The sequence below is a fragment of the Schistocerca piceifrons genome, chromosome X (genome assembly GCF_021461385.2).
Source record: "Schistocerca piceifrons isolate TAMUIC-IGC-003096 chromosome X, iqSchPice1.1, whole genome shotgun sequence".
Classification (NCBI taxonomy): domain Eukaryota; kingdom Metazoa; phylum Arthropoda; class Insecta; order Orthoptera; family Acrididae; genus Schistocerca; species Schistocerca piceifrons.
In genome coordinates, this window is record NC_060149.1 from 401,408,464 (window position 1) to 401,431,938 (window position 23,475).

Sequence of the window (23,475 nt, forward strand, 5' to 3'; positions counted from 1 at the left end):
CAAATATAAAATTAAGATTACCACTTTCAGGTAAGTATTTCAGCATTGTATACATAGTAAAGAGAATCTCTCATTAGTCAACCAGAACTGTAAAACAGACTATTTTCAGTTCAGCAGTAAAACTCCATATTACTGCTGGCTTTTCCTGTTAGTCACTGACTAATTTCAGTTCATGTTGACTGTGTCTTCTAAAGCACTGCATGTGAGAACTCTCACTTCATTATGAAACTTAACATGTTCCAATTTTGCTGTCGGTTATTACGTGTCAAATATAACCACCAAAGTCTTACAAACAAACTCTCCTGTTCAGCTATGTTTAGCAGTAAATAAGTCTGAGTATCTGAAAATATGGCATTTCATTTACAAGAATCCTAAAGTGTTTTGACCCATTTAAGAATCCAAAACACTTTATTAAAATGTGTATTAACTATTCTGTATTTACACAATGAACACACATTAAAATACCCTTACTTCATTGACTATGTACAGACCATTCCACACATTAAACATTACAAAATACTCAGGAGGCTTGGTCTATACAATATCAATAAATCCAGTGACTTTATTTAGGAAAACAGTCAGGAAACATGAACACTATGGCTCTACAACACAAAAACATGCTAAGGGAGTTCTGTTAGCATTGACAGGAAAGTTTAACAGCTTAACTAAATTTACCCTTTTAAAGACACATACACAAAATAATGAAGTGTTAACATGGTGTGGAAAGTCTTGGCAGAGTATAAATAATTTAAGAGTAAAGGTAACAATTCACCAGATAGTGGATGCATCAAATTGTCTACAAGCACACAATTCACCAGTTTGCAGACGAATCCTTTTTCGAGCTAGCATTTGCGTGTGCACCCACCTGCTGGTGACCCCCCCCCCCCCCCTCCCCCTCACCACTGTATGGCTACCTTATAGTCTAGTGAATGAAGAAAAATTAGTGGTAAAATTAATTTAGCCATAAATTTTTGTACATTGGTAGGGGTGCGTGTCACGAACAGCATGCTAAAAATTCTACCTGGTAGGGTTTGAGTGTAGGGGGCATGTATAAGTTACTTTTTTAGCTTTTTATTGAATATGTCAAAAACTGCACAATCTAACAAGAAACAACAATAAACTACATCAAATTTCTTACAAAAAACATCATATTGATGTTTTCTCTAGGACTAGTAGTTTCCACAATGCAGGTGAGAGAAAACTCCCAGATTACTAGAAACAGAGTTTCAATGTAATAAAAATCAATGCATATTGTTAAATAATGTGGGTTATGTACAAATATTAAATGTTTGTATCACATCTAAGTGCAGTAGAAGCATATCAAGGAATAAACTTTGTTTTGGGGGTGTAATACAGTGGAGGGCCAGGGGGTAGGTTAGAAGCATGACGGGAGATAGGTCACCAGATTGTGGTCATGGATTTCCCTCCTTCACTGACCAGCAAAATTAAGAGTGAGCAGGCAATTCCCCACATAACCACAATCTGGAGAGACACCCTCCCTCATTCTTGTACCCTGTTACACCCCCAGAACACAATTTTTTCTTTAATGCAGTTCTACTGTGCTTAGATGTGGTGCATAAATTTAATGTTTATTCTTAACCCACTTGATTTAACAATAAATATAAATTTTATACCATCATAACAATGTTTTTAAGAATGCAATTGTGCAATGTGGAAAGTATTAGCCCTACAGCAGTGGTTCCCAACCTGGGGTAATTAACCTCTGAAGAGTACAACGAAATTTTCTGAGGGGTAAACATAAAAAGGTTCTACTGTATTTTGGTCATGAAAGTAAATTATTTTTAAAAAGTTATCATCATTATTGTAGTTGATAGTACAATTGGTATAATGTCAACTGTATCCTGATGCCACATGTCCCTGAGTTCCTCAGCCAGTTGGATGTATTTTTCAATTTTTTCTCCTGTTATCTTCTGTATATTGTAATACTGATTACAACAACTTACCAGTAACTGTATTTTCTCAAATACTACCATTAGCATGTGCCACTATGTGGTGGTGATTACAGATTATGAAACAAAGATACGGACATCATCCTCACATAATCCACCCACTGCATGCATATTTTGAACTTTGTACCACGCACAAACAACGGTAAAATTGAGACTTGTTGATCACATATGCTTACATATCTCTTGCAAATGCCTTCTCCAAATTTTTGGTAGTTCCCGCAATGGGCAAGAAATTGCTTCATTATTCACTCTGCAACAGATAAACGAACTAATTGATAGCACAAAACAACTGTAACTGTGTAATGGTTACTGTAGTATGGTAGGGCCTACATAATATTATTATTATTTCTTTCCTTTCTCAGACGTTATGTCTGGTTAAAAATGGAAAGTGACACGGACCTTGATCAAGCGTGACTTCCTTTTAACTGTATGGTATATGTTACATTGCATTTAGGAACTTTCAGGTAATTGAACATGTATCAATAATTACAGATTTCTGTAGTTTTATATATACATTTGGATGTAGCTGTATTGTGTTGATGTACTGGTGGATATTGTGTGGTATGACTCCTGTAGTTGACAGTATAATTGGTATAATGTCAACTTTATCCTGATGCCACATGTCCTTGACTTCCTCAGCCAGTTGGATGTATTTTTCAATTTTTTCTCCTGTTATCTTCTGTATACTTCTTGTATTGGGTATGGATATTTCTATTAGTTGTGTTAATTTCTTCTTTTTACTGGTGAGTATGATGTAAGGTTTGTTATGTGGTGTTGTTTTATCTGTTATAATGGTTCTGTTCCAGTATAATTTGTATTCATCATTCTCCAGTACAAGTTGTGGTGCATACTTGTATGTGGGAACATGTTTTATTAGTTTATGTTGTATGGCAAGTTGTTGATGTATTATTTTTGCTACATTGTCATGTCTTCTGCTGTATTCTGTATTTGCTAGTATTGTACATCCACTTGTGATGTGATCTACTGTTTCTATTTGTTGTTTGCATAGTCTGCATTTATCTGTTGTGGTATTGGGATCTTTAATAATATGCTTTCTGTAATATCTGGTGTTTATTGTTTCATCCTGTATTGTAATCATGAATCCTTCCGTCTCACTGAATATATTGCCTTTTCTTAGCCATGTGTTGAATGCGTCCTGATCGATGTGTGGCTGTGTTAGATGATACGGGTGCTTGCCATGTAGTGTTTTTTTTTCCAATTTACTTTCTTTGTACCTGTTGATGTTATGTGATCTATAGGGTTGTAGAAGTGGTTATGAAATTGCAATGGTGTAGCCAACGTATTTATATGAGTGATTGCTTCGTGTATTTTTGCTAGTTTCTGCTCGTTCTATTAAGAATTTTCTTAAATTGTCTACTGTCCATAATGTAGGTTTTTTATGTCGATAAATCCCCTTCCTCCTTCCTTTCTGCTTAATGTGAATCTTTCTGTTTCTGAATGTATGTGATGTATTCTATATTTGTGACATTGTGATTGTGTAAGTGTATTGAGGGTTTCCAGGTCTGTGTTACTCAAGTATTATTATTACTACTACTACTACTACTACTACTACTGGCTGTCGTCAGACATTATCAGGGTGTATACGTAGACGAGGAAAAAAAAATTCCCCAATTTCCCGGTTAGAAAAACACGTTCTCCCAGATGAAAATACACTTTTTCCGTGTTAAGTAACAGTATACTTCCTCAGAACCATAAAACTTATCAATCGTTTTGATGGTTGTGGTTTTATACACTGGCACAGAATTTCCTGGCACTTTAGAAAACGAAGCTCAGGGGAAAAAAACACGTTTTGGAAAGATGTCTGATGCGCAGCAACAGGTATACTGCATATTTTTGTATTATGGAAGTATAAATTTGAACTCCACCAAACACCACATGTTACTTTCTGAACGATTGAAATTGAGTTTGCGATGCGGTTTTGTAAGCCAGTCATAGCTCATGTCAAGCGATCGCGCCAGCTGATGACTGCGGATATTCACAGTATAGCACATGTGACAATCAGCCAATACCAACATCACTGTTGAGCAGTGTGAACACACAAATAGGTAAAGGTAATGGTTTAAATTAATATACACAGTATTGCTGCAAGAAAAGAAAAGCAAAGCTTTCACGTATAATATTTGTCTTTAAGGTTAATAGGCTGCAAGAGAAGCTAAGCTTTCACACATAATGTTTATCTTTTTGCGCATGTTACACTTAAAGACACATCACACAAATGTGCCTCTAAAATTTTTAACGACGATGTAAATGTCTGTCTTCTGGGCTCAAAAATATTGTAAACGGTCATCCTCAAAGATCTGATTTTTTAATAAGAGTCAAACCGCTCTGCGATTTAAGAAATTCATCAGACATTTGTGAACAGAGTTCTTTTTGCTTAAATGGAAATTTACTTTGAAAGTAACACTTTTCAAACAACCGTTCGGAATATTTTCCTGCGACCTGTTAGAAATAGATTCGTTTCAGCAGTTGCCAGATAACAGGTGTCGCCGTGCTTACGCAGCTACGATGACGCAGGAAGCTGGTACGTTCGTACGTGTAAAACATTAAAAGATCTTACATTATGTCATAAAAGACACAAGACATTAGAGGATATTCCAAGAGCATGGGAATTTTGTGAACCATACCAAAATGCATAATTCGGCTTAAAGTGCACATTCGTATGTCCAAATTCAGATGTAAATTTTCTTGCAGTACCAGTACTGTATTATCTCATGTTTGGTTCTTTATTATGGCATAATGCCATACGTGCTAGAATATGAAAACATGAACTTCAAATGAAGTGAACAGTTGAAACTAGCCAATAGTGTGGAATTAAACACTTCGTTTCTAATAAATTGACTGCCTCAGCAGAAAAGATTAATAAAAGCAAAATTTCTTTAGCAAACCGAGAAAAATAACTTCATTGTTCTGCAAGGTGATTAACGCCTGACTTACAGAAAGATGGAAACAAAATAAAATCTGAAACTAATAACATATTTTAGCCTTCCATAATTATGTGAATGTATTTTAATTCACTTGATAGCTTCCGAGCACAGAAATCTGTTTTGTTTTCATTTGACGTGAGAGCAATAAACGAAGAGGAAACAGCAAAAACACTTTCTGGTAACACGGGTCACGTGGAGACTACCACCTCAGACTGCTCTGTGCATCAGGTCCAGATCTACGATATTTCCAAAACTGTGCAATATTAGATAGCGGCACTCCCCCTCCCTCGAGCGTTTAAGGTAGGACGCAAAAAAAAAAAAAAAAAAAAAAAAAAAATCGACTTTTCAAAAATATCTTCATTTTGTAGCGCACATCTTACTGAAGAGTCTGCTACATAAAACATATATGTTCGAGGGAACATAAGACATGTTATTTGGTCTTAAGTGTGACAAAGTGCAGTGCCACACCTCTTCACACAGCATTCTTCCATCGCACGTCGCTGTATTTCGCTCCGTGGAATTCAAACGTGTAATATTTTGTAATGGGTGCCATCAAACTATATTCAGGCCAGTGGAAATTAAAATGTCCTGTGGTGCCTCTCCTGTTCGCAGTCTGCCAGTTTGTCACCCTGCCCCTCTTAAAAAAAAAAAAAAATTCTCGCAATTAATACTGGATGGGATTATTTGTAACTGACAGAACAAGAACTCTTCAGAAAATTTGCAGTCTTTACTGCCTATTAGCAAATAACTTGCTGTTTTGTGTGACATAAAATTAAACACAGGATACATAAAACGAGTAAAGACAAGAGACAAGCAGGACAGTACACATTTCTTCAATCCTTAAGCCCTAGCTTCCCCCCCCCTCTAATCTTGCCACAGCTTTATATGGCATACTTTCCTTTCTGGGAAAGAATCTATTACCTCACCAAAGTTCATCAAGAATTTGCTACACGGAAAAACGAAATGTCATTGTCTAATACTAGAAAAGCTCTTATTAAAATAGTACCCAAGACTAGTGTGGTTTCTTGATCTGATTACGTGTATTTTGTCACTGTCTGCTAGATAAAACAAAATAGGCCTGCCTAATATTGCAGCAATTGTTACACACACCAAATAAACGAGACTGTTTTGGCACAAATGGTCATTCTCATAACACAATAGAATATAATTCACGAAGTACCAATATCAAATGCCTATTAGGCCAACTACAAGCAAAAAGTTTTACGTTAGGAAATAGTTTCACATTTCATTCATACTCTCTAGTTTCTGAAGCAAGAGATCAAAAAGCAGTAGTACAAAATTTTTATATAAATTTGGAACTGTCATATTCTTCCGTAATTTGTGTGAGGCCCCGTTTATTCTCCTTCTTCGTTCTAACAAACAATCTTGTTGTCACAAATTCTGTAACAATTCCTGACAGTGTCAAAACTTATCCTCTGGTTAACTTCACTAACCCTGCCACAATCTCCGGTTTAGTTATCGCATTTATTCCCTGGTTAGGCATTATTACGTGTTCGTACAACGCATTTTCCACGCTACTCCCAAAATAGGACTTTAGCGGCTGTTAGCCAGGGACTGTATAACTGGCCCTTAATAGTGCAGCAATCTGGCCAAAAATTTTCTGTCAAAATTTCATTTTCTTGGATACATGGAGAAGACAATACATAATCTTTGTTGCCTGTTATTCCTTTATTTCCACTCTGGTAGTCTGAATCTATGGATTTCGCTAGTAATTATAACGCTGATCATTTGCAAACCCAGTCAACCACATAAACAGCGATTGGCATTCACACGTTCAGCTTTATTCCGATCAGCTCATATAGCCCTGTCCCCTTTTGTCTGCAGGAAAGTTTATTTCTGGATGCGATGGGGATTCCCCTGGTAGAGGTATCACATACACTATGTGCACATTCAAAAATCAACTTATGATAAATTCAGAAACCAACTTAGAATTTGTTCAAAAATGTTCAAAAATCAACAGGGATGCATTCAAAATCATAGCTCTGAGCCTGTTGCACATACTTGAATCTGGCAGATTAGTAGCACCAATAAAATTTTTCCGGATAGCATCTGGCTACTTGCTGTTGTATACAGCTAAATGCCACACTTCCGTAGCCAGAAGTGAGAGAAGGTACTACTCATACGCGACTCAACTGCACATGAGCTTTCTCGCAACCACTCAAACAAATCTAATATAAACAGTTGTGACGTCAAGCTCATTGGAGGCAATTTATTGTTATGAAACATTGCATAGTCTTCCTACAGTGTTTGACACATTTTGCTGTTGGCAGACGCTTTTATGACCACTGGGTTTTGTTGTGGTATATGGTGCATTTCCTTTGTAACTTAAGTTTTACTTTCATTTTTTCCTTTCGTTTGTGTTTTATTGTTGTAGCATTATTCTGCAGTAGCAAGATACAGTAATATTCTTTGTTAGAGTATTGGTTCTTACCAGTCAAAGTTACAAAAACATACTTGAAAACTAAAACAATGAAAAATTCCTGGAATTCTAAAAAATTCCCAGGTTTTTCCCGGTTTTCTCCCGGATGTAAAAATTCCTGGGTTTTTCCCTGATCTCCCAGTTGTCTCGTGTCGTATACACCCTGATTATGCATTCACAGTGGCAGTCTTCCCATTTCTGTCATTTAAGAGGTAAGGAGTCCAGCCATCAACTAAATTGCAAGTAATATGTATAGTGCATATATCTTAACTTTGTGGATTTTAAATGTGGGTGCAGATTATGGGTGAAGCAGGTGCCATTAGGGAGAGGAGTATAACAGAGGAAGCATGTTTTGTAGCAAGGTTGTTAGAAACATGCAGTACTAATTGTCTCATTGACTTATTTGTTTGTGGGTTAATAATCTACAACAAATATACAAAATTTATCTTGAATTTTAGGAGTGAAAGTGCTTAAAGAATATTGTTTTTGGTTCTAATTTTTAGTTAGGCACTGATGTTGTTGATGGTGTAGGGGGAGAGGGGGAGGTGGTACTGGCTAATTACCAGCTAATTTCTGGTTACACTCAGGGGTAATGGTCTCAGAAAGGTTGAGAACCACTGCCCTAGAGAAAAAATGAACAGGGTCTTTTTTGTACGAAATATAACTTAATTTAGTTTTATATTAGGAAACATTTTTGTGATAAGGTACAGTTTTCAAAATATTCAAGAAAAAGTGACCTTTACATGCCCCATGCACTAACACCCGACCAGTCAGAATTTTTAGTATGTTGTGAAACATCCCGCAACTGTACAAAAATTTGCAACTACACAAATTTTTCCTCTAGTCAACAATTTTTGGTCCACACACACACACACACACACACACACACACACACACACACACACACAGAGAGAGAGAGAGAGAGAGAGAGAGAGAGAGAGAGAGAGAGAGAGAGAGAGAGAGAGAGAGTGTGTGAGTGTGTGTGTGTGTGTGTGTGTGTGTGTGTGTGTGTGTTGGGGGGGAGGGGTTTAGAACACTGGTTACCTTCCTCTTAAATTATTTACAAATTGCTTGTACCTAATATATGAATAATAAACTATATACATGTAATACTGGGCTGAACACATAAGTAGTCACATAAACAAGTGGCATTAAGGGCACACAAAATGCTCAATGTTACCCTTTGGCATAACATAACTTAATATACACATGGGACAGTGCAGTGTGACATGTCTGAGCTTGTGTTCAGAGATACTTACTAATAAATAGTTGAAGCAAAGTGAGCTCATGCAAGCATCTTCTCATATAAATGTGAAAAAACATTTCACACCCACTAGACAATAAACTACCGAACTCAACCACACGGTGTAGTATCACTTCTTTCCTATCTTGTTTATTCATTACATTACTTCAGAAAATCAGTGTAAATTATGATTTTGAGAAATACCTTCAGTCCTGGACAGTGGCTGTACCACGCACCAAAACATTGGGAATGTTGAGCTGCTACTCCAGCTGCAGCACCATTAGGTCCTCGGAAAACTATTGGTACGTTCACCTGCACATAAATTGTTTCCACATAAATACACCCAAACACAGGTCACATCAATAATGTACCAATTTGTACAGCCAAAAGTAACATTGTTTATCTAACTACAGTTAAAAATGCAATTATTCAGTGTGTCCCAGTAGAAATGGTCAATATTTTGTGATGTGACAGGAAAGGTCATTCAAAGCAAAAACGCCTAGCAAACATGAGCTCTAACATGCACGCAGGTATGCCGTTTAGAGCCCACATTTACTGGACTTGTTTCGTCTTTTGGTCCGTACTACCACGTCTCAAAACATGGAAAGCAAAGAGCTTGCTGTAGAAGAGATTTGTTTCACAGTATTGAAGATGACATGCTCATACTGCTGAGACCATTCATCCTTGAACACTGAATATATGAAGATACCTTGATATTTATTTAGTCTGCAATTAACACTTGTTTTATTTTCTGCAACACACAACTGCTGCTGCTACTATTACTAACTGTATTATGGCAGTGAATGCCCTATATCTTATAAAGTAGTTTAGAAGCAGTATGTCCTAACTTTTTTACCAAATAATTCTACACCATAGCCAAATATTTTCTCTAAAAATGTCACTCACTCACTCTTACTGTTCCCTCTCTCAGCCTCCTGCCACAATCTTTGAATGATATCTTAATAGCTGCATCTAATTATTATTGACCCCTACAAGTTAACGACTGTTAAATATTTGCCAATTTTTGCAGTATCAGTAGAGAACACATATGTTACTAGCATCTATTAAATCATCATCTTCTACAGGACATAAATACAATATTTATTATAATGTCACAGAAGAATTAAATCTCCAACTGGAAATGCAACAATTTTTCAGAATCTTCTGATCTTCTTGTTCCCACATTTCAATCATTAATTGATGATATTCCTTTCAGGGTACAGCTGAGTTGTCTATTCCATTTTATGCACAATATTTTAATAACCAACCTGCTTATCATCCTCAGAGCCGTGTTCTTATATGTACTTGCTGCCTGCACTCCAACCAGACTAAAGCAGTGTTAGTGTCACACTCCACATGTGAATCAAACTAGGGCTCATTAACATTTTGTCTCTCTCAAGTGAATTTCAACTGAAAATAGTTCACTTCTTTACGCTTCACATCTATGCACTGAGCCTCTTCAGCAACATATCACCTTTTCCCCCTCAACCTTCATATCATTCCATTTCATTTTCAAATATCACTGATCAAAAAATCACATTTGTGTGAGATATGTGGTACAATGGAAGTACCTTCTGCCATGCACTTCACGCTTGATTGCAGGGTACAGATGTAGACTGGGACAGCAGGTTGCCAAAATCCGGAATCTACTCAGCAGATTTATGCGGCCTGTAAACAACCTTTCATCAGTTTGGGAATGAGGTGCAGATATTGGCAGCTAAAATCACGCTAAGTTTGGGAGATTTTCTCAGCATTCTTGTCATGTAAAATTTGAGTAATTATCTCGAGCATTCAACAATCACAACCATTGTCAGTAGCAATTGACAGGATGACTGCTGGTTATAAAAAGCAGTAAGTTTATAATCAATCAAGATACAACGTGACTCCATTATGGAAGCATCAAAAATTTATCCATCAGTTTGTCTCTTTGGCAGTTCATTGAAAATATGTACAAGATTACGTTTGTTGATAGTAGAGAAAAATTACATTTGCAAATGTTTTGGTTGAATGCAAATCAGATGCATGTCTGGGTCATTTTGTATGTTGCAAGTTACACATTCATACTTTAACTTCATCATGCAGATCTATCACCTGACTCCAAAAAAATGTCATTCTAAATGCTCTGATACACAGAGTGGAAGCAATTTTTGAGAAGGACCATCCTGAACCCTGGTGCCGGTTTGTTTTCTCTCTGGCACTTTCAAATTCACTCCAAGCCAGCAATTGAATAGTTCCTCAGCCTGTCTTCCTGACCATTCATCAGCAGTGATCTGCGTGCTGCTACAGAGTGGCGCTGCTGATGTCAAGGCTGGTCATGAGGCATGGAGTGCTTTATGGGAGGCTCTCAGTGGCATGCTGTCAGTGATTATAACAACAGCATTGACAAAGGACTCTATGGTGGCAATTGCTATAGTCCTGGTATTTGGTTTGATTCCATAGTTCATAGTACAGTGGAGGTGCAGAGCAGTGTAATCCGTTGTTCAATGGTGCTGTTGGTTCCGAGTGTTTGCTGGTGCGTTTGCAGATAATTACACTGTTGTCTGTGAAGTTGTTGGTGATGTTTTAATTTACCGAGTTATAACTCCATCACCTTGCACATCCATTTACACAAAGATAAGCACCAGGTGGTACACCACCATGAAGGATAACTTTGCCTTATGTTGCTGCTGTGCATTACAGTAATGACTGGCTCTAACAACAGGGGAGTTGGTGTCAGACTGGTTTTGCTTGGGGCAGATTGCCAATTATCACTTAGATCATGTTGTTTAGCATTGGAGCCAAGTGTTACTGCATTTGTGAACACCTAAAAGCTATAATGGCTTTACGTGTTTGACTTCCTTTATCTCACCATTTTCTGCAACTGATTATTTGAGTAAGTTTTGCCATACACATGAAAACTTATTGCTGCACAATGTATTTAATCCAGGCAGCAAGGCCAAACTGTTACCCAAACCAGCCTGTGGGTCTGTTGTGTCGCCGCATTCCACTGACGGTGTGTAGTGTAAACTGAGTAATTCTGTGCCGTCCAGTTTTAAGGTCATCAGCTTCTTAAGTTGTCATTATCATCTTGACGTTTTATTATATTTTAAACAGACCTAGCACCCGTATTGGAATAGTATTTTAGTACAGCAGCTTAATTTACTGGCTTCTCTGGGGCTTTCCTCTAAATTTCACTACCAGTTTGCCAAGACAGGTTCGGTTATTTTTAAGGTTATATAATCATCACTGGCAGTTAAGTTATTCTTTTCAAAATTTGGTTGGTAAAGTAATTATTTCAGCTTTAAATTGAACGACTAGTTTATTAGATTCATTGTTGAGTTATGATGTGCCTGTTGCATTAGTAGTTTTCAGACCTGTTCTTAAATAGTACTCTCAAGTATAGTGATTATCAAGTTTAAGACAACTTGCATTGTTCTCTCTATGTATAGGCAGTAACTGTATTGATTGAAGGAAATACTTCATTAAATATGCTGAACATTCAATGGGAGTGCATTCAAGGGAAAATTAAATTGCTATTACAGGATTATCTTTAATTGTTGTACTGGTCATCAGTGTCTATAATAAGCTATCACCAAGAATGTAGGAGTCAGTTATGGTGAAAGAGATTTTTCTGTGTCTGATCCTTTGCAAACAGGATGCTGAAGACACCTTCCAGCACGCCAAGCAAAAAGTGGTCATCACATGCTGGTCATAGTTGAGAGCTTCACCTATTTTGTCAATCTCTAATAATTCAAAATTAAATTAACCTAAAAATTATCAATATCCAGCCCTCCACTATTATCATATGACAATACCCTAGTTCAGTGTCTATGGTAAACGTTGTCTTAAGTTGAAACAGATAAAAAAAATTGTAGAATTACACTAACACCAGAGACTATACTCACTTCCCTTCTCCACACTTAAATTAACAAAACAGATTCAATTTCATGTGCACTTGAGAGTGTACATCTTAGCTAACCGTTCAAGAAGAATAAAAAAATGTCGCAGAAAGTCTGGACTTTATAATATTCCTTGTAAATGCTGCAGGAGCTATACTGCACTGTCTGTGTGCACCATGTGCATTCATTGCACAGACAACTCTTATCACATTACATAAACAGTAGTGCCCAGAAGTCAAACATTATCAGAAAATAAATGCATATGAGGCAGTGTCAAAAAGTAATGCCTTCAATTTTTTTATGTGAAAACTCTGAAAGCTTTCTAAACCTGCAGAAGTCGCACATAGACTGACAGACCATGCGAATGTATTTTTCTGTTCTATAAACACTTCGGAGCCATGAATCAAATGATCTGAGTACCTTCCTGCAATCAGTGGTGCTCCTTTGTTTCATCTGGACTACAGCAGGGGTTGTGGAATGGTGAACAGCTACAGACTGACAGTCCCACATGAGTAGCAGCAATGGGTGTAATTTGTTTTGTTTTCTTTAGGAGAAATAGTGAAACAGAAGCCATTTTATACTTTATTCTCAAATGATTTCTTATGATTGGAGTGTTACTTTCTATTAGTTGCATCTTTTGTTAGTTATAGGTTTGTTCATCGTTCTAGTTATATATGTTTGCAGAATGGAATTTCCATTTCAGTTCATGGAGCCACATATGCATCCAGAGGGTTAAAATACATTGGCCTTCAGGAAATCTTGTACTCTTGTACAGAGGCAAAAATGTTTTACTTGTATCCAGTCTCCATCATAACGACAGTGTAGATCAGTAAATTATAGATTGCAGCAATCAGTCGTTCTTTTAAAATTTTATTATGCACATCTAGACTTCGGCCAGAAGCTAGCCATTCTCAATGCTAAGAATACAAGAAGTACATAGTCAGATGATGTCATAAAAAGTTACAAGTAATGGCTTAACTCATATGGTTTGTATATTACATACCACTATTATTTTCGCTCGAAGCATGTAAGTCCCTGTTGATCGCGCTTCACCCACAGTTCATTGAATACAACTGTTTGCAGAAGGCAGGCTGTATAGAGAACACATCGGTTGGTTACAGGGCGCCATCTACATGAACTACGTATATAAAATTCAAGGGAAGTAAACCACTTCAAACTTGCATGAGAATTACATAAAATGAAACATAAGTGAAATTCCTTATATCGTAGTCCAACTTATTTCATATTTGCTGGTAAGTAATAAAATTTCCATATTCACGCCTTGTAAGTCCGTTATTATTATTAAAACATCTAAATTACATCAATGGGTAAAATTTTTTAAAAATTTATAAGACACAAGAAGACATGTGCTGTATACAGCTATTAGTTGATATGGCTTAAATATTTTTATCTTTATATTATACCTCCCTTTATTAAAACATAATACATATATTGTTCATCATATTTACTAAATATTTCATAGATGGCACCAAATGTCAGTCAGCTTCATGGTTGGTGCAATTTGGCTATTTAACCACATCATCCCTTAAAACATATTTTCCTTGTAAATGCAAAACAACCAATATATACTGAATTGCTGTTAATAATACTGTATATGCATCTGAGCTAACGTATCATGGAAGAAGTTCTGTTGGTTCAGAATTATAATCATCGTACTCTTACAGTATTATGCAAATGGCTGCTACATATTGGCAAGACAGCAGGTGTTACCTCATTCCCCCTGAGTCAAACCATAAACTGTTTCCCAGCAACAAATCTTCGAACAATTCCCAGAACTGTGCATTTTCATAACAACCTGATCATTAACCAGGTTGCCGTCACAGTATTTTTGTGATGGCAGATCTGAACATCTTCTAGGAGGTCGAGGAACCTGCCCTTCTTGCACTTGTACAGCAACCTCACACTGTATGTCAAAGTCAGCACCTTATGTTTTGTTGTAAGTAAATGTGCAGCCATACTCTATTTCTCCGTGGTATCCTCTCTCCTCAACGCGACGTGTTCCCCAAACCTGATTTCCAGCCTCCTTCCTGTTTGGCCAACGTAACAGGCCCTACAGTCTTGGCAATCAATTTTATGAACTCCAGAAGCATGAAATATGTTTTTTATGTTTACAGAGTGTTGCAAAATACACCCTAAGTTGTGTTCTCCATACAGCCTGCCTTCTGCAAACAGTAGTATTCAATGAACTGTGGGTGAAGCCCGATCAACAGGGACTTACATGCTTTGAGCAAAATAATAATGGTATGTAATATACAATCCATATGAGTTAAGCCATTACTTGTAACTTTTTATGACGTCATCCGACTATGTACTTCTGTATTCTTAGCACTGAAAATGGCTAGCTTCTGGCTGAAAACTAGATGTGCATAATAAAATTTTAAAAGGATGACTGATTGCTGCAACCTATAATTTACAAGTCAATATAACAGTCACTGAGAGCAACCGCTTTCCGAATGGAAGGTAACCTGACAGTGTAGATAATAAGACAGGCAAATCAGAAATGATAGTTATGTACAACAAGATGAAAGGTGCAGATGCGTGACAAGTTTTGTGCTGTCTACAATTTCACGAAACACTCGCAGATGGCCTATGGTCACATTTTATTCCTACTGAATGTTGAAGGTATCAATTCTTTACTAATTCATACTGCTAATGGCCTAAAGAGATTTTCCATACCTGTTGTTTTATCAGCTGGTTTCAGACCAAACCCAAGCTCCCACTACAATTTAAACATAACAAATTACATATTCACAATTACTTCATTGATTTTTCTCCATGTTGACCGCCTGCAGTGACTACTAACAATAAAAAAACATGGTGCAACTACTGCAGGGTTAAGACTTTATTTACATTCTACTTCTTTACTCTTCATGCCTACACATTTATTTCTCAATGTATACACTCTGGCAACAAACCCACTTCTCCCACCGAGAGACCAGTTTGTTGATACTGTCATTGTAGAATTTTTGACTTTGTCAATAAAGCCACAACTGCATGTCCACTTGCACAGTTTCATCACCAGAAAAGTGAAGTACTCGAAGCTGTTCCTTAAGTTTTGGAAATAGATGAAAATGGGATTGGGCAAAGTTGAGTCTATATGGAGGATTATGAACAACAGTGAACTGAAAGTGTTTGGTAACTGCAGATGTCCCAGTGCTTGTGTGTGGTCTGACACACACACACACACACACACACACACACACACACACACACACACACACACACACACACAGAGAGAGAGAGAGAGAGAGAGAGAGAGAGAGAGAGAGAGAGAGAGAGAGAGAGACCCATCTCAGCGATATAACAATGAGTATAGAGAAGTATTCGATCAAATGCTCCTATGAAAAATTGTATATGCATTGGAGTGCATCAATACAATACTGGATGTGAGTGGTTACTTTTATCTGATGACCAACATTTCTCAAGTCTTTGAGCTGTTGCTGGAGCTTACATATCATGAGATACTCCACACTGCTGAGATGGTGCTCTTGTGTCTGGAGCTGTTTTGTGGTACCTGGGGATTCTACCCTTTAAAACAATGTCCAAATGTTGAATTTGGGACATTCTACTGTAAATTTCATCAACAGACTACATATGGTACACTATGCAAAAGTCAACCATTTTTGTTTGCTGAGAAATCTTGACAGCAGTTTCTGGTGATTGGTGACATTCTCTCTTTCTGTTTATTCATTTCCTTAATTATGCTTGACTTTTAAATACTAATACAAAAATTCAGAACAATGTAGCAATCTGGGAGAGAGCACAGCCTTGCACATACAAATAAAATTGTGATGTTTATCTCCTATACATCTGCTCACTGTCAAGAAAAAATGATAAATTTCAGAAACAAATTTAACCAGGACCTTAGTAGTTACCACAAATTAGTACACTATTCCTGGAGGTTAAAGAGAAATATGCACAGATGTTTGCATAACTTAATCTTTGATTACAAATATATTCATTCCTCTGAATCTGTGTGACATCAAAATGATATTTCAACTCACTACATGTTATATCAGCTTAGAGGAGCAGTTACAACATGAAGTTTTCCCATTACGATAACGGTATGATGTAAATGGCTTATACTATGTTATTCATATGAAACACAGCAAGGACATCAAGAATATTTTACACAATGAGGATTTTCTGAAATACTTCAGTCCTATATTGCAAGATAGGCCATGAGCAACAATCTGTCAACAGATAAAATTAATTTTCTGAAAATTTGATATACTGAACATGGGTATTGTGGGTCACTAATCTGGACTAAATCTCACATCGATCTTCATCACTCAGGAAAAAACAGTTGGCAAGTTGGACTGGTAAGAGAATTTTAAGTGAGTTATGCTCTGCTTAACACACTTAGGTTCAAGCTTTCCAAATTTTATATATATCCTTTTCCAAAATGTGAAATATACTTTTCCTAAAAAACAAGATCCGTATTTCTGAACTCTGTGCAAAAAATCCTATTATTTCTACTATTTTTACAGGTGGTTGCACTGGAATGCTCAAGAAACCCAATGTATAAGCTAAAATTTGGCTAATGTTGCACAATACTATAGTTCTGTTGATTCATGTTGATAATATTTTACAGTTATTTAAAACCTAAATTTGAATTTTGCTAATAATCAGAATTTCTTATATAAAAATAAATCTGTAAGACTTTAAAATTTCACTGTTTCATGAAAATTATTTTTTAATAATGGAAATAAGTGACCCACAAATCGAAAAGCAGACTTGGAAATCCACAAGGCATATAAATCTCTGCACTCCCAGTTCAAAGCAACACATTGTTCTCCTAACCTAAAAACAGAGATATTAGTAAAACTATACAACATAAGTGACTGTTAGCACAATTGGTTCTATACAGTTACTACTCCATCTCAGAGCTATACCCCCCTGATGCATAGTTTTTACTTCAACAACAGCACACTCTTTCCACTACATACTCCCCTGGTCAAAAACAAGCATAATCTTATTTCCTCCCAAATTTCAATATTTTTAGGTGCCTTACACGTTCATACTTACACCATCCCTTGTCTTTGCAGTTCTATACAGGTTCTCCGAGTGTCAAGAACAGTTTTTACGATTAGCATATGTATGGTATTTTATGGAAGTATAGAAACCTTGACAAATGACTTTCACATTCTGCTTATGTCTCGTTTACACAGAAAACTCCAGGCTTGCATGAAGCTCATAATAAAAAATTGTAATTATTATGAAGAAAAATCCTGAAGATGTGTCCCAGAAAAACAAACTAAAAATATAGCAACTTATTCTCCTTGACAATATCAGTATATATAAACTGAAAAATACTGTGCACATTTGAAATAATGTTCTGGAACACATAATATGGAGGCTCTAATTCTGCTGTATTTGATCAATCAATTCTTAAGATATTCTAAGCCTTTGAAAGTCACACCAATTCAATCCAACCCCAAAAACTATTTCATACTTGTCTCCCTCTTAACTCTTCATACAAATCCCAGATGAACTGGACACTTTTAGGATATTTTGATATGAGCACTTTTCAGGCTTATAGGCAACTACATTTATGTCCATGTTCACTGTGGGACTGATTGTAATTTCTATGCATGCCACACTATAAGCAGCAGCTACAGTTTCAAAACTCACTGAAAGTTCATCAGGTTAGACTCACGTTTAGAGCCTCTGTGTATGCTCTACAAGCAAGCCAAATACATAAAAAGTGCACTGCATCTAAGATCGCCATGAACAAAAATTGTGCCCATCTCTAGCGTGTAGAAAATATAGCCAGGGATGAAAACACAGGCGATCTACCTATCTCATAAATTTAAGAATGCTGAGAAACTTCAGAGCTTATTTCTACATCCTTCTGGTGCTGTAGCCAGGGCACTGTTCACCTCATAGATGAGGCCCAGGAACATTACAGACTGTACTCCAATTAGTGAGAGGAAAATGGTGTTAATGTCACTATATCTGACAGAACACCTTGCTCAATGGTGACAATGAAGAATGTATATGAAAAACTTATTTTGACAGGAGCATTCGTTTTGAGAGTACGTGCTCACAACCAAGTTTTAAGTGGGGAGGCACCCACATTTCAGCTTTAACCTCTTTTTTCCTTTGTGTAATATCTGAAACCGATTCCAAACTAGGTTTCCGATGAAGAAAGTATCAAGCCTGCAGAGAGGAAACCAAAATTAGTCTTTCCTCAATGACAGAGCAACATTTCAGTTGGAGGAGGATGGAAGAAGAAAGTCGCAGTGGCCTGTTTAAGAAACTAGGCTAAAATTTACCTTAACCAATACAGGAAATTGGAGAAAACAGAAATTGGGATAGCTAGAAATGCGTATGGAATCCAACTCGCCTTGAGAACAAATTCAATACCTTAACCACTTCACCATCTCACTCAGCACCTGTGGTATAATGGTGTCCTCATTTGTTAGTAATAATTGTCACCACCAGATATTTAAGGTGAACTGCTGAGGTCTATTCAACACCGATCTACATAGTCTACTGAAAACAGAATTACTAGTCTCAAGGTTGTGTGCAGTTCAACTGTTGCTGAATAGTTGCCAAGTTGTTTTCTTTAGAGACTGGTTGGATGACGTTCTTATTTAGAAGAAGAGTTACAGTCTGGATTTTTTTCATATTTGAGTATGCTGGCATACTTAAATCCTTTATTCATAAAAGTATAGAGTCAAATTACAAAATGTAAGCTACTTGTCTGCGATAGACAGTTTCAGTCTCAATATGCCACTCAATCATTGTAGAAGGTGAGAGATTCACACATTATAGCTCAGCTGCACACCTGTATTGACTGAAGAACTACTCGTGGACACTCTTCACACTGTGTGGCCACTTCGGGGGGGGGGGGGGGTGGGGGGGGGACTTTTTTGTGATTCAGCAAATTTATTTTTATCTGAACTTTGTAAACAGTAGCCCTGCTTGTCGCCACAGTGATAAGTTCGTCTAAGTGATTGAAGTCTAGTGCATCACTTCGCTGTGAATTGTGAGAACTTGATTCTGTGTTTTATATTTTAATTGTATCGTATTTCTGAGGCATATACTAGGAACCAGTCCAGCATTTGCCTAGACAAGAGTAAAAACCCACATAAAAACTACACTCAGCTGGCCAGTGTACCAGACCAATGGTCATTAATGTGACCTATTGTGATATGGATCTGTCTCATCTATCTGTCTCTCAAACTAGTTTTAAGCTACATGAGCACATATACAACTACCACCCACATTATTATGAATGTAAATAATTACTTCTAACCATCTCAGTGTATGCCCAAGTTTGGAATAAAAAGAAAGGATAGGAATAGTTAGCTGAGACACAGCTAGTGGAGCAATAATGGTGAAGCTATGTATGGCTCATAGCAGCCAAAATGTTGCTACTTCTCTTTCAGCAATTACAAACACATTGTAACTTATTTGTTGTATCCGGTTTCTTTGTTTTACATTTACTTTATACCCAAAAAATACTAATACTGCCAAGATGATCCTGCAGACTGAGTGAATATGGTTATTCAATGCTTTGGAACTGTAAGCTTGCCAATTGGAAATGAGATGGATAAACCCCCCCCAAGTTAGAGCGTCCATCCTAATACCAGCTGCATGCCCATCCGTGCATAATAGAACTGTTGTATCACAGGTACCTCAGCAGTTGCACATCGATAACTATTTTATTTCAATGCAATGTATCTACAAAACAACAAAGATCAATTTTACCAGCTTTGCAGTAATATTATTTAGTTTAGTTCCCTTTTGAGTCAATGTAAACTGCATCACTGAAATGAGGTTCCAGGAGTTCTGCAAAATATCTATATGCAAGTCTGTCAATCTCTCTAATACAATACGGATCACATCCAGCCACAAATTTCTTTGTATGAGGAAACACACAGAAGTTTAGGACTAAGATCACAACAGGTCAGTATAGCTCATACAAAAGTGTTTTGTAGATTATTGATAAGCTTAAGTGGAAATCTTCCGAAGAAAGGCAGCATCTATTTTGCAAAACATTATTTATAAATTTAAAGACCTGGTATTCGAGGAAGACTGTAACAGATTTGCTGCCTCATAGTATTACTCATACAGTAACACTGAAAATATATGACAAAGTAAGTTGCATACCAAAGACAGTCATTTTTCTACTTGTTCTAGGTGAAAATGGAATAGTAAAAAGTGGTTAATACTGGTATCACATACCCTCCACTGTGCTCTTCAAAGTGGCCTGTGAAGTATATTTATAAATGCAGAAGGCACCAAATCTGCTGAACGCAGTAGATGTTTCTACAGTTTGAGCCTCATAACTAGGCACATGTTTCACAGATTAACTGAAGCATTTGACTGCTTCACAAACCCACAACTAAACAGTCACCTTTCAATCTAACCTACACCTTGGGCTACGATACAGAATTGTGTCACCGCAGCCTATATTTCAAAAACTAATACTAATGCCAAATAAATATTGTCACTGTTTTGCTGCCTTTCTGTTTATACTAATACAATGTCACATGCCACATTCTGTTACAGGACAAAGCTAACATCTGGTATCTATATGTTCATTTGACCCTGACTCACGGTCCTGAGATAAATACACGAAATTTTATTGCTGATCAACAGGCATTTTATTTTCTTTCTTTATGCTGATTAATGTGAACCTTAAAGCTTTAAGTCTGGCATTTTGAGATGCCAAAAATTCTACTCTGGCCTCTTGGATAATCCAATAAAAATTAAATCATTTCTTTATTTCTAGATGTACGAATAGTAAACATCACAACAATCTCTCAAAAATTCAGCTATTAGCGCAAATGAATCTTCATTATTAATGCTATTATTTACACCAGACATTCAGACATTTTTCCCTTTTTTATGAGGTTAATAGGTGCACCACCTACCATTAGCCTAGATAGAATATTGTAGATAACTTTATTATGCTTCATGAAAGACATCCTGAAAAATTACGATTGTTATAAATGTGCACATGCAAGTTTCAAAAACTGAATTACTAATCACAAACATCTGCTACATCAAATGGAAACTTTTCAGTCTGAGACAATAGAAAATGAACTGGTGACTGAAAAGCATAAGATAATAGTTAGCGTACACTTACCGAACCAGCAGACATATAAAATGTCTTAGCAGCAGAGTTTATAACCTGGTCAATTGCTTGCATGGAGAAATTAAATGTCATGAATTCACATATAGGCCGCAAACCCGCCTGAAACATGGAGTAAATATAGCAGCTTTCTAAACTAATTATCCAATAGTTCTATCGCGAAGACTATGCACAGAAACACACCATTGCTGCTCCCACGGCAAGTCCAGCAAAGCCCATTTCTGTGATTGGTGTGTCAATAACTCTCTTGTCACCATACTTTTTCCAAAGACCTCTAGACACTTTGTATGCTCCATCATAAAGTGCAACTTCTTCACCAAGAATAAATACTCTTTCATCTCTCGCCATCTCTTCATCAAGTGCAGAATTCAGTGCATCACGAACAGTCATCTGTGAAAGTAAATTAATTTAGCAAGAGTCAGTGGATGAATAAAATGCAACAACTAAATCCGCAACCAAAGTTAAGCAATAAGGCACCACTGTGAAGAATTTTTTAATGGGATGGAAATAATATGGTTGGTTTCCATCATGTTCAATGAATCAGGAAGCAGAACTCTATCATGAAACAGGCACTCCCTGGGGCAGTTAAATGGGGTCCTCCTTAAGGTTACATACTCCTATTTTTTCAGTTTTCATAAAGCAGCAGCATTTTTGGTAAACAATGGTCTAGGGAAAAAGAACACTCACTTAATGGCTAACGTTCTAATGATCTTTTGTAACTCTGTAATCTACATTGAAACAATGCATTCATGACCTTCCTTAACCTCACAAGGGAGAAATCTAAATTGTTTCTCTGTACCAATTTCTAAACTCTACTTACCTTTTCTTTACCTTTTATCACGTCAGTGTTCTGAGGAAGGAAAGAATCAAACACCAACTATACTGTAAGGGTTGTTGGGCGCTGAAGGAGGAAAGATCTACCTGTCTGATGTAGGTGCTATGAACAAGGGAAATAGGACAGTCTTTTGTACCAAACACACCCAAGTTTACAAAGAATGCAGACAAATGATATTTTCGCACTTTTGTGTAATCTAAGATGGCTGTGATGCACCAGCTTCTTTCGTTCAGTTTTTAAAATTGGCTCCTAACTAATGTTCACTTCAATACACATAAATGGGGTGCACTGTTTTGGTAATGTGGATAATCAGAATACAGACCAGGTAAGAACAATAAATATGAAACAAACCGACACCTGCACATTGTGCTGGCAAGGTGACGTATGATCAGGATGGCACTGTTGTATGTATGATTGGCACTGTTGTATGTATGATTTCCACGTAATCTGTCAACAGCTCAAATATACAGATTTAAGACCTCGAACACTTTGTTCTGACATTTACAGTAATGCAACTGGAAAATTATTTCCGCTTCCCCCTTTAAATATTTGTACAGCAATACATGAACAACACTGTTTATTTACTGACAGCTCAGTTTTTGGAAAATGAGGTTCTGCACAGCCAGAATATCACTCCATGCCACAGCTAAAAGTATGTCCTGTTGAATTTAATCTAACTTTAAATATCTGGAAATCACTTTTCAACATTCTGCATCACAATGTGGCAGGGTATCGCTGTCCTCAACGACTGTACACGAAGTAAGGGCACAGTAATTATTATAGATTTGCCTCACTTTGAGGTATTCTACTGGTTCAAAAACTGTGCACTAATATCCTGATTAATTTTGACTAGGTTTGCAAAGCACTTACCATGACTTCAGTAGATACCAGCAAGTTACACTGCACTGGTGTATCATAACTATGACATCAAAATGTATTAAAAGTAATTTATTTACCAGTCCAGTCATAATCTTTCAACAATACAGGATTTGTCATCTTAATACAATGAAAATTAGCTCCACACACACACACAC

General features: G+C 36.8%; 1 protein-coding gene across 1 annotated transcript in view; it reads right to left on the reverse strand.

Moving 5' to 3' along the window:
* LOC124721447 (pyruvate dehydrogenase E1 component subunit beta, mitochondrial) overlaps positions 1 to 23,475 on the reverse strand; it is an 85,164-nt gene that overhangs the window by 58,122 nt on the left and 3,567 nt on the right. The window contains exons 3-5 of the mRNA XM_047246428.1: positions 21,790 to 21,996; positions 21,601 to 21,708; positions 8,803 to 8,910 (exon numbers count right to left, since the gene is read on the reverse strand). Coding sequence (XP_047102384.1) covers positions 8,803 to 8,910; positions 21,601 to 21,708; positions 21,790 to 21,996 — 423 coding nt within the window. The remainder of the gene's footprint in view (positions 1 to 8,802; positions 8,911 to 21,600; positions 21,709 to 21,789; positions 21,997 to 23,475) is intronic.